Source organism: Thalassophryne amazonica, chromosome 7, assembly GCF_902500255.1.
Source record: "Thalassophryne amazonica chromosome 7, fThaAma1.1, whole genome shotgun sequence".
Lineage (NCBI taxonomy): Eukaryota > Metazoa > Chordata > Actinopteri > Batrachoidiformes > Batrachoididae > Thalassophryne > Thalassophryne amazonica.
This window is the reverse complement of record NC_047109.1, coordinates 95,041,429-95,054,533: the sequence shown is the minus strand read 5'-3', so window position 1 is coordinate 95,054,533 and position 13,105 is coordinate 95,041,429. Positions and strand designations below refer to the sequence as shown.

The window sequence follows — 13,105 nt, the reverse complement described above, 5'->3', positions numbered from 1 at the left end:
GCTTTAAACACAAAACACAAATGCCAACACACACAGAATTGCACAGCCCACACTGAGGAATTTACATATCATGTGTCTGTGTGAGACGTGGGCTGGCAGGTGAGACGGCAGAATAAGTGAATGTGCTGTGGCCTCTGCATCATCTGTCTATCTACATTCTTTTCAAGCATCTTTTCAAATAGATTGATCAAAGCCATGACAGAGGCAAGACAAGCCACATAGAATTAGCAGGAATGTTAAATACTGTGGGTTCAGTACACTGGTTACAATATTCCAATTGCAACTTTTGGTGCTATGTTGTAAAATGTACATTAATATTACTGTGTATTTTATTTGTTGAAGTATTTTTAAGACCATATTTTATAAGATGTCCATATATCACTCGGCTTCGACAGACAGATGGCTACTTTCGAGAAGTGGGGATGGACCAGCTGTCTGCCTGGGTGGATGCCATCAAAGACCCATAGACGTTTGGCAGTATGGTGAAAGTGATGACCCATGGCACAAATGCATCTTCCCGGACCTGGGGGGACATGATCACTGAAAACTAAGTGAATGTAACTGTAAAAAATATGGAATGTGTGTAACAGCAGGGTACTGAATGAAGCTGAATTAAGTGTGAAAGCTGGCGGCTGAAGAAGATGCTGCTTGAATCTCTGCTGATTCTGAATTGTTCCCAGTGAGAACAATAAGAGCTACAACGGCATGGCAGAGTTGAAACGTGGTGGTTCCAGTATGTCCAGCATATATTACCAGCTGGGACGGTCACAGGTCCACTGATCAGTGACTGAAACAGTGATGCAGCTCCAGACATACAGGAAGATAATGATCCAAAGGTTCTGAGACTATCCAACTGTAGAGCTCTGTGGATAAACTGCAATCAGTGTGACTGTTTTGTTCCTAATAAAAATGACAGAATAAAATCAATCAATTAAAGTCAAATTTGCACAGTGAATAAGTGTAAAGAAACAATGATTGCAATTCAAATGTCAAAAAAATGTTCAACAAAGCAACATTTATAGTAAAACTAATTTTGTGTGCAGTTTTTTTATGTCATCGGCTGCATTACTTTCTTCTTGTTGCCATTGTTAATGGAAAAACAGATTTTTATTAAACTTGATTGGAGGACAGGACACAGATAACAGAAGACCCCATTTGCTGCCAGAGCACATTTATATAATGGAGCAACATCCAAGAATATCTCTCTCTCTCTTTAAATTTTGCACAGGAGGACAATGCTTTTTTATACAACCCCTGGCAAAAATTATGGAATCACCGGCCTCGGAGGATGTTCATTCAGTTGTTTAATTTTGTAGAAAAAAAAAGCAGATCAAAGACATGACACTAAACTAAAGTCATTTCAAATGGCAACTTTCTGGCTTTAAGAAACACTATAAGAAATCAAGAAAAAAAATTGTGGCAGTCAGTAACGGTTACTTTTTTAGACCAAGCAGAGGGAAAAAAATATGGATTCACTCAATTCTGAGGAATAAATTATGGAATCACCCTGTAAATTTTCATCCCCAAAACTAACACCTGCATCAAATCAGATCTGCTCGTTAGTCTGCATCTAAGAAGGAGTGATCACACCTTGGAGAGCTGTTGCACCAAGTGGACTGACATGAATCATGGCTCCAACACGAGAGATGTCAATTGAAACAAAGGAGAGCATTATCAAACTCTTAAAAGAGGGTAAATCATCATGCAATGTTGCAAAAGATGTTGGTTGTTCACACTCAGCTGTGTCTAAACTCTGGACCAAATACAAACAACATGGGAAGGTTGTTAAAGGCAAACATACTGGAAGACCAAGGAAGACATCAAAGCGTCAAGACAGAAAACTTAAAGCAATATGTCTCAAAAAACGAAAATGCACAACAAAACAAATGAGGAACGAATGGGAGGAAACTGGAGTCAACATCTGTGACCGAACTGTAAGAATCTGCCTAAAGGAAATGGGATTTACATACAGAAAAGCTAAACGAAAGCCATCATTAACACCTAAACAGAAAAAAACAAGGTTACAATGGGTTAAGGAAAAGCAATCGTGGACTGTGGATGACTGGATGAAAGTCATATTCAGTGATGAATCTCGAATCTGCATTGGGCAAGGTGATGATGCTGGAACTTTTGTTTGGTGCCGTTCCAATGAGATTTATAAAGATGACTGCCTGAAGAGAACATGTAAATTTCCACAGTCATTGATGATATGGGGCTGCATGTCAGGTAAAGGCACTGGGGAGATGGCTGTCATTACATCATCAACAAATGCACAAGTTTACGTTGATATTTTGGACACTTTTCTTATCCCATCAATTGAAAGGATGTTTGGGGATGATGAAATCATTTTTCAAGATGATAATGCATCTTGCCATAGAGCAAAAAATGTGAAAACATTCCTTGCAAAAAGACACATAGGGTCAATGTCATGGTCTGCAAATAGTCCGGATCTTAATCCAATTGAAAATCTTTGGTGGAAGTTGAAGAAAATGGTCCATGACAAGGCTCCAACCTGCAAAGCTGATCTGGCAACAGCAATCAGAGAAAGTTGGAGTCAGATTGATGAAGAGTACTGTTTGTCACTCATTAAGTCCATGCCTCAGAGACTGCAAGCTGTTATAAAAGCCAGAGGTGGTGCAACAAAATACTAGTGATGTGTTGGAGCGTTCTTTTGTTTTTCATGATTCCATAATTTTTTCCTCAGAATTGAGTGATTCCATATTTTTTTCCCTCTGCTTGGTCTAAAAAGTAACCGTTACTGACTGCCACAATTATTTTTCCTGATTTCTTATAGTGTTTCTTAAAGCCAGGAAGTTGCCATTTGAAATGACTTTAGTTTTGTGTCATGTCTGTGATCTGCTTTTTTTCTACAAAATTAAACAACTGAATGAACATCCTCCGAGGCCGGTGATTCCATAATTTTTGCCAGGGGTTGTACATTTTTCCTAATTTCTCACAACCTGATAACTTAAATAATGGCGCACACACACACACACACACACACACACACACACACACACACACACACACACACACACACACACACACACACACACACACACACACACACACGCTTTAAACTACAGGTTCTGTCCTCCACCCAGAGCAAAACAGCAGCCTCACTGTTTCCATACGATGCGTTACAATTCCTTTTAATATTAAATTCATTTTTCCCTCAAAATTCTACTCACAACACCCCTTAATGACAACATGAAAAAAATTTTTTTTTTTTTTACTTTTTTGCAAATTTATTAAAAATGAAAAACTAAAATCACACATACATAAGTATTCACACATTTTTCTCAATACTTTGTTGATGCACCTTTGGCAGCAATTACAGCCTCAAGTCTAATAAGATGCCACAAGCTTGGTGCACTTTGGGCAGTTTTGCCCGTTCCTCTTTGCCGCACCTCTCAAGCTCCATCAGTTTGGATGGGGAGTGTCGGTCCAGAGCCATTTTCAGATCTCTCCAGAGATGTTCAATCAGATTCAGGTCTGAGCTCTGGCTGGGCCACTCAAGGACATTCAGAGAGTTGTCCTGAAGCCACTCCTTTGATATCTTGGCTGTGTGCTTAGGGTCATTGTCCTGCTGAAAGATGAAACGTCACCGAGAAAAACTAAGAGCAGGTTTTCATCCAGGATGTCTCTGTACATTGCTGCATTCATCGCTGCATTGCTGCATTCATCTTTCCCTCAATCCTGACGAGTCTCCCAGTCCCTGCCACTGAAAAACATCCCCACAGCATGATGCTGCTACCACCATGCTTCACTGTAGGGATGATGTCTGTTTTCTTCCAAACATGATGCCTCGCATTCACACGAAAGGAGTCAATCTTTGTCTCATCAGACCAGAGAATTTTGTTTCTCGTGGTCTGAGAGTCCTTCAGGTGACTTTTGGCAAACTCCAGACAGTCTGCCATGTGCGTTTTACTGCGGAGTGGCTTTCGTCTGTCCACTTGACTATACAGGCCTGATTAGTGGATTGCTGCAGAGATGGTTATCCTTCTGGAAGGTTCTTGTATCGCCACAGAGGAATGCTGGAGCTCTGACAGAGTGACCATTGGGTTCTAGGTCACCTCCCAGACTAAGGCTCTTCACGCCTGATTGTTGGGTTTAAACGGGCGGCCAGCTCTAGGAAGAGTCCTGGTGTATCAGAACTTCTTCCATTTACAGATGATCGAGGCCACTGTGCTCACTGGGACCTTCAAAGCTCTGACATGCACTGTCAACTGTGGGACCTTATATGTAGACAGGTGTGTGCCTTGCTAAATCATGTCCAATCAACTGAATTTACCCCAAGTGGACTCCAACTGAACTGTAGAAACATCTCAAGGATGATCAGTGGAAACAGGAGGCACCTGAGCTCAATTTTGGGCTTCATGGCAAAAGGTGTGAATACTTATGTACATGTAATTTCTTACTTTTTAATTTTTAATAAATTTGTAGCAACCTCAAACTTGTCTTACATTGTCATTATGGGGTACTGTGTGTAGAATTTTGAGGAAACAAATGAATATTCATTTCGGTATAAGGCTGTAACATAACAAAATGTGGAAAAAGTGAAGCACTGTAAATACTTTCCGGATGCACTGTACATACATATATAGTTTTTCCATCAATAAATAAAAAACATTTGAATTGATTTTCATGAAACATAATGGAGAGAATAGGAAGAAGCAAAAGGAGCGGAGCAAAACAAAACAAAAAACATTTAATTCTGCAGTGACTCCATGAATTTTATTCCTTAAAGAGGAATTGTCCTGTAGCGTAAGTACAGACTGAATTCTTTGCTCCATGTGAAGGGTTAGAGTTAGAGTTTCTGAGAATGAAACAGAGTTGGCTGTGTTATTTGGCCCTGTGCTAAATTCAGTGTGGGTCATGGATGATGGCCCTCTGCCAGGCAAAACAAAACCAAATCCCATCCGCCACTATAGACAGGCCCTATCTAATCCCATGCTTAGTCGTGTAGTTGTGTAAAGTGCTCACACTGCACTACCTCCATGTGTTTCTCCACTGGCATGGAAAAAGATGCTTCTGGTGGGGATGAGCCGCCCACCTCTGATCATGGAATGTCAACAGTGAGACTTCCCATGCAAAATAAAAAAAGTGATCCCCAATTGAGCAGCTGCTGACGGGACTCAAATACAAAACTGACTCAGGTCGCATGTATTCATCCCAGAATCGAGAAAGAAAAGCATGTCGAGAAAAATTTCGTGTGTGAATACTGAAGTGGCAGTTTTCCCACATCTTATCACCTGCACCTGTGTCCAATTATCCTTAAGAAATTGCTTCACCCAAGTAGGAGCTCTTCCTATAATGGAATTTGGATTGGTAATGCAGCATCCTCTGGGTATGATTTTGTCTACTCAAGAAATGTGAAATGGTTGGAAACACTGCAGGTTGCACTAATACACAAAGGACTCACAAAGGTTTGTCGTGGGCACACAAAGGAAGGCATGTAAAACCATTTTGCCCACTTTTTGTTCCACTTTGCGTTAACTTTTACTACACAAGCCAGCAATTTGTCATGAAAAGGACTTCGCTGATTCCTTTAGGTGCACAGAGATAGAAAAGAAGAGCAAAGAACAATTAGGAAAGAATGGTGTATAAAGGACTTGAGGAGAAAGGAACAGAGCCGAATAGGAAAAAAAAGCACAAGAGCATAAAAGAAAGATAAAGTGAAGTATGTTGTTGACTCTGAATAATGCCAGCTAATCACAGCTTTACTAGCTGTAAGTAATTCAGGCAAGTAATTCCCTGGTTCTCACACGTTTTGTTTGCCAAGAATCAAAGTGGTGCTGCACATACATTCATATTTCCACGAAGATTCACTGTGAGCACAATACGTTTCCATCTGACATGCTGATGTGCTGCGCAAATATTGTTTCAAGCTTTGTGATCCATTTCAGACAGCATCCACCACAGCAGTGACACATGCTGATACTCATTAACACCAGTCGACATTGACTCAGAAGGACTCTGAAGACACCATCATCTACAGATAGACGAAATGTCCTCAGATTTTTCTGCATCAGTTATTATCTCCACCAAAGAGGTTATGTTTTCAGAGCTGTTTGTTTGTTTGCCTTGTTAGCAGGATTATGCAAAAACTGCCAAACCAATTTTCTCGAAACTTGGTGAAATGTTTGCATATGGGCTAAAGAAGAAGTCTTTAACTGTTGGAGTGGGTTTGATTAAGGGGGTGGATCCAGGATTTAAAAAATAATTTTTCATACAGATTTGTGCACAGATATTTATTTTTTTAAATCAGGCATATGCAGATTGCTAATCTCTACAATATTTTCGCAAAAAATTAGTGAATCTTTAAAGTGGGGGGAAAAAGTCTTGGATCGCAGGTGTTCCAAAAGTTCATAGTTTCAGGGTAGGTGATGGCCTAGTGGTTAAACAGTGGAACAGCTGTTGGGCAAGGTCCTTAATACCCAATGTGTGTGCAGTGTTGGTGGAGGTATGTGCTCTTGGTGGGACTCTGTAGTTGCAGTTTGCACTCACTCACCCCTCGGAAGTTGCTCATGGCCTGGAAGTAGACCAGGTAGCTTTTGCGTGGATCCAAAGGGCTATTCCAGTAGCCGTTATACGTGTGGTTGTCACCCACAGTAAAGGGACTGGCCTCTGGAAGGCTGCTGGGTGGCAGTTCTGCTGTGTAGTAGTGCGGCGTGCCCCGGGCTTGAGCCTCCCCATGGGACATGGGCAGTGGGAAACACTCCTGGAGCCCCAGCTCCCTCTTCACTTTCTTTACCATCTCCTCTTCAACCACCACCTGGTAAGTGCTGGACACAGAGTGGATGCTCACCTTTACAGTGTCAACCAAATATACAACCCCAATTCCAATGAAGGTGGGACGTTATGTAAAATGTAAATAAAAACAGAATACAATGATTTGCAAATCCTCTTCAACCTGTATTCAATTGAATACACCACAAAGACAAGATATTTAATGTTCAAACTGATAAACTTTATTGTTTTTGTGCAAATATTTCCTCATTGTGAAATGGATGCCTGCAACACATTTCAAAAAAGCTTGGACAGTGGTATGTTTGCCACTGAGTTACATCACCTTTCCTTCTAACAACACTCAATAAGCGTTTGGGAATTGAGGACACTAATTGTTGAAGCTTCAACAGTCCGGGGTCTCTGTTGTCGTATTTTAAGCTTCATAATGTGACACACATTTTCAATGGGTGACAGCTCTGGACTGCAGGCAGGCCAGTCTTGTACCTGCACTCTTTTACTACGAACCAACGCTGTTGTAACATGTGCAAAACGTGTCATTGGCATTGTCTTGCTGAAATAAGCAGGGACGTCCCTGAAAAAGACGTTGCTTGGATGGCAGCATGTGTTGCTCCAAAACCTGGATGTACCTTTCAGCATTGATGGTGCCATCACAGATGTGTAAGTTATCCATGCCATGGGCACTAACACACCCCCATACCATCACAGATGCTGGCTTTTGAACTTTGCGCTGGTAACAATCTGGATGGTCTTTTTCCACTTTTGTCCAGAGGACACGACGTCCATGATTTCCAAAAACAATTTGAAATGTGGACTCATCAGACCACAGCACACTTTTCCACTTTGCATCTGTCCATTTCAAATGAGCTTGGACCCAGAGAAGGCGGCGGCGTTTCTGGATGTTGTTGATGTATGGCTTTCGCTTTGCATAGTAGAGTTTTAACTTTCACTTGTAGGTGTAGCAACGAACTGTGTTAACTGACAATGGTTTCTGAAGTGTTCCTGAGCCCATGTGGTAAGATCCTTTACACAATAATGACAGTTTTTAATGCAGTGCTGCCTGAGGAATCGAAGGTCATGGGCATTCAATGTTGGTTTTCGGCCTTGCCGTTTAAATGTAGAAAGTTCTCCAGATTCTCTGAATCTTCTGATTATATTATGGACTGTAGATGATGGAATCCCTAAATTCCTTGCAACTGAACGTTGAGAAACGTTGTCCTTAAACTGTTGGACTATTTTTTCACACATTTGTTCACAAAGTGGTGATCCTCACCCCATCTTTGCTTGTGAACAGCTGAGCCTTTTGGGGATGCTCCTTTTATACCCAATCATAACACTCACCTGTTTCCAGTTAACCTGTTCATCTGTGGGATGTTCCAAACAGGTGTTCTTTGAGCATTCATAAACTTCGCCAGTCTTTTGTTACTACCGTCCCAGCTTTTTTAAAACGTGTTGCAGGCATCCATTTAAAAATGAGCAAATATTTACACAAAAACAAAAAAATCTATCAGTTTGAACATTAAATATCTTGTCTTTGTGGTGTATTCAATTGAACATACGTTGAAGAGGATTTGTAAATCATTGTATTCTGTTTTTATTTACATTTCACACAACATCCCAACTTCATTGGAATTGGGGTGGTACAACAAAACTGCTTGATGCCATCATTACGCACATGCATGCTTCAATATTTAATGTAACAGTGCAGCTTATTGGAAATCCAAATCTGGGGAAGACAGTCATAAGTGTATGAGTCCAGAGCATAAATGGCATAACTCTAAATACGTTTTCCATCTTGCCTGGCATGACGGTGAACTGGAAAAGAAACATGCGGCATTGCCCGTAAAAAGATTATATTACTCTGATTAATTAGCAAAAACAAGCATAATCAAGTCATAGTCAGACTGACTGATTCTGGAACTAATGTAGGCATCAACACTGACAGAAAACCGGCATTTACCAACTTTGACATGATCTCGTTTTGTATGCTGTCACAAATTGTGGATCCATTGCCAACAAAATGGTTTAAGGACCAGTGATTTTCATTTTGACCCATTATGTTGAACATTATTAACCTGTCAGTAACAGCCAGTTCTGTTCCTGCGTGTGTCAAATATACAGTTATTAAACCTACTCTTCAGAAACCCAACCTACATCCAGGTTTACTGGAAATTTATAGATGGGCACCGACTCTACTTCCCTGTTCAGAATTTCTTGAAAAAGTGATTTCACAGGTCTTTGTGTCTTATCCAGCTGATAATTATCTCTCTGCGTCAGTGCAGTCGGCATTTAGAACTTATCACTTCATGGACACATTTCCTACTAAAGCGGTGAGTGATCTTCTGTTGGCAATGGATTCAAATATCTATTGTTGGATGTCGATGTCAATGCAGTGTTTGATACGGTTGATCGTTGGGTAGACTTGAATATTATTTTGGTTTTACTGGTTGCTGGGTTCTCTCATCAAATTGTCTCTTATTTCTACTTCTGATACTCTACTGTGTGCTGCTACCCAAAGTTGGAACCTCAATTTCCCTGAGGGAGTCTTCCCAAGAGATTAATATAGTTCTATCTAATCTAATCATCATATTAATATATTAATCATATTAATCTAACTGATCTTAGTGTGCCTTGTGTAACAACATCAAAACTCACTGATAAATTTTGGGCTACTGCAAGATTCTGTATTAGGCCCTCTGCTATTGTCACTTTATATAGCCCCTCTTGGACAAATACTGCAATTCTGTGGACTTACTTTCACTGATATGTTGATAACATACAGATTTACATAATGATTAATGCAAAGATTTGACATCAGCGAAAAACTGATGCCAAATGTAATGTCTCACTCTTAAATTCAGACAAAAGGGAGATGATGGGATATTGACCCCTGAGACACAAAAATCACTTTGATGAGTTAACATGAACAGTGGACACATGTATATTTCATCACAGTCATAAGGCAAAAAATCTCAGGGTGATGTTTGATTGATACTGTCCTTTGACCTACATATTTGAGAAATTACAAAGAATGCTTTTTTCTGTGATATTGTGAAGATTTAAAGTATTTAGTCTATGGCTGATGTAGAAACATTGATTCATGCATTTGTGTCATCCAAAATTTACATTTGTAATGTCTTATTTTCTGGCTTACCACAGACAAGCATAAGAGGTCTGCAGATGGTTCAAAATGCTGCTGCTCGAGTTCTGGCCAGAAGAACAAAGTTTGACTACATTATCCCAGTTGTGGCTTCTCTTTGTTGGTTTCCCGCTGATATGAGATCAGATTTTAGGTTTTATTTTTAACAGATAAAATCCCATATGGACTAGTACTTCACTGTCTGGCAGATCTAATTAAACCATATGTACAACCTGTGCTGTGCACTCTCCAGATGCAAGATAACTGTGTGTTACAAAGGTAAAGAAAAGGTCAGCAGGTCAAGGAGCTTTTTCTTACCAAGCACCTTTATTGGAACAGGCTGTCCGCTGAGATAAAACCGTCTGATTCTGTGGAGTTATTTAAATTCTGATTAAAGACTCATCTCTCTCTCTTAGAATGATTAATATAGACTTACTTGTAATGAATCATTCTTTCTGTCCAACTTCCATTACTGCCATTACTGGTGGAGTAAGACTCTGTCTCATCATATCCAGATTTAGGGGAATGTTAGGGGAATGAAGGGTAAGACTCTGTTGCCGGTGAACACTTTGTTAAGTTTGCTGTTGTGACGTGGATGTTACTGTCAACTGTTCATTTTGGCTGACTGATTTCTTCTTTGTTCTGCATCTGTCATGTTGCTAATGATGAAGCGAAACACTGGTGACTGTGCTTCATTCCTATATCCTTCTATGACTGGGGCATGTTAGGTCCATTTTTTTTTCCAGGTTAGTGCCATTGGTTAGACTCTTTCTCTCCGATTGTTCTGTCTGAGTTATTTTCATTAGTTACTTCATCCAAACCATCAACATGTTTATTAGACCCCATTCCTACCAGGCTGCTCAAGGAAGCCCTACCATTATTTAATGCTTCGATCTTAAATATGATCAATCTATCTTTGTTAGTTGGCTATGTACCACAGGCTTTTAGGGTGGCAGTAATTGAACCATTACTTAAAAGGCCATCACTTGACCCAGCTATCTTAGCTAATTATAGGCCAATCTCCAACCTTCCTTTTCTCTCAAAAATTCTTGAAAGGGTAGTTGTAAAACAGCTAACTGATCATCTGCAGAGGAATGGTCTATTTGAAGAGTTTCAGTCAGGTTTTAGAATTCATCATAGTACAGAAACAGCATTAGTGAAGGTTACAAATGATCTTCTTATGGCCTCGGACAGTGGACTCATCTCTGTGCTTGTTCTGTTAGACCTCAGTGCTGCTTTTGATACTGTTGACCATAAAATTTTATTACAGAGATTAGAGCATGCCATAGGTATTAAAGGCACTGCGCTGCGGTGGTTTGAATCATATTTGTCTAATAGATTACAATTTGTTCATGTAAATGGGGAATCTTCTTCACAGACTAAAGTTAATTATGGAGTTCCACAAGGTTCTGTGCTAGGACCAATTTTATTCACTTTATATATGCTTCCCTTAGGCAGTATTATTAGACGGTATTGCTTAAATTTTCATTGTTACGCAGATGATACCCAGCTTTATCTATCCATGAAGCCAGACGACACACACCAATTAGCTAAACTGCAGGATTGTCTTACAGACATAAAGACATGGATGACCTCTAATTTCCTGCTTTTAAACTCAGATAAAACTGAAGTTATTGTACTTGGCCCCACAAATCTTAGAAACATGGTGTCTAACCAGATCCTTACTCTGGATGGCATTACCCTGACCTCTAGTAATACTGTGAGAAATCTTGGAGTCATTTTTGATCAGGATATGTCATTCAAAGCGCATATTAAACAAATATGTAGGACTGCTTTTTTGCATTTACGCAATATCTCTAAAATCAGAAAGGTCTTGTCTCAGAGTGATGCTGAAAAACTAATTCATGCATTTATTTCCTCTAGGCTGGACTATTGTAATTCATTATTATCAGGTTGTCCTAAAAGTTCCCTAAAAAGCCTTCAGTTAATTCAAAATGCTGCAGCTAGAGTGCTGACGGGGACTAGAAGGAGAGAGCATATCTCACCCATATTGGCCTCTCTTCATTGGCTTCCTGTTAATTCTAGAATAGAATTTAAAATTCTTCTTCTTACTTATAAGGTTTTGAATAATCAGGTCCCATCTTATCTTAGGGACCTCGTAGTACCATATCACCCCAATAGAGCGCTTCGCTCTCAGACTGCAGGCTTACTTGTAGTTCCTAGGGTTTGTAAGAGTAGAATGGGAGGCAGAGCCTTCAGCTTTCAGGCTCCTCTCCTGTGGAACCAGCTCCCGATTCAGATCAGGGAGACAGACACCCTCTCTACTTTTAAGATTAGGCTTAAAACTTTCCTTTTTGCTAAAGCTTATAGTTAGGGCTGGATCAGGTGACCCTGAACCATCCCTTAGTTATGCTGCTATAGACGTAGACTGCTGGGGGGTTCCCATGATGCACTGTTTCTTTCTCTTTTTGCTCTGTATGCACCACTCTGCATTTAATCATTAGTGATCGATCTCTGCTCCCCTCCACAGCATGTCTTTTTCCTGGTTCTCTCCCTCAGCCCCAACCAGTCCCAGCAGAAGACTGCCCCTCCCTGAGCCTGGTTCTGCTGGAGGTTTCTTCCTGTTAAAAGGGAGTTTTTCCTTCCCACTGTAGCCAAGTGCTTGCTCACAGGGGGTCGTTTTGACCGTTGGGGTTTTACATCATTATTGTATGGCCTTGCCTTACAATATAAAGCGCCTTGGGGCAACTGTTTGTTGTGATTTGGCGCTATATAAAAAAAAAATTGATTGATTGATTGATTGATTGAGACTGAGATCTCTTTTACAAGGGAGACTTGGACAATTTTAAAGTTTCCAATTCACCTAACCTGCATGTCTTTGGATGTGGGCAGAAGCTAGAGCACCCGGAGGGAACTCACACAAACATGAGGAGAATAGGCAAACTCCACACAGAAAGGCCATAGGTGGGAATAGATCCTATGACCTTCTTGCTGTGAGGCAACAGTGCTAACCACTAAGCCACCGTACTGCCTGTGGGGAAACTGTGGAACTATGGACTAAGCTGAGACTTAACGGAAGACTCTAAATTACACATTCTGGACTATGTCTAAGCTGCTGCATTTCTGTCTTTATATACTCAACAAAAATATAAACGCAACACTTTTGGTTTTGCTCCCATTTTGTATGAGATGAACTCAAAGATCTAAAACTTTTTCCACATACACAATATCACCATTTCCCTCAAATATTGTTCA

General features: G+C 40.3%; 1 protein-coding gene across 2 annotated transcripts in view; it reads right to left on the bottom strand.

The window, feature by feature from the left end:
* Window positions 1-13,105, bottom strand: part of ptprub (protein tyrosine phosphatase receptor type Ub) — a 700,336-nt gene that overhangs the window by 191,957 nt on the left and 495,274 nt on the right. For both annotated transcript variants that reach the window (XM_034175133.1, XM_034175134.1), the window contains exon 12: window positions 6,515-6,788. In XM_034175133.1, the coding sequence (XP_034031024.1) occupies window positions 6,515-6,788 (274 nt within the window). The remainder of the gene's footprint in view (window positions 1-6,514; window positions 6,789-13,105) is intronic.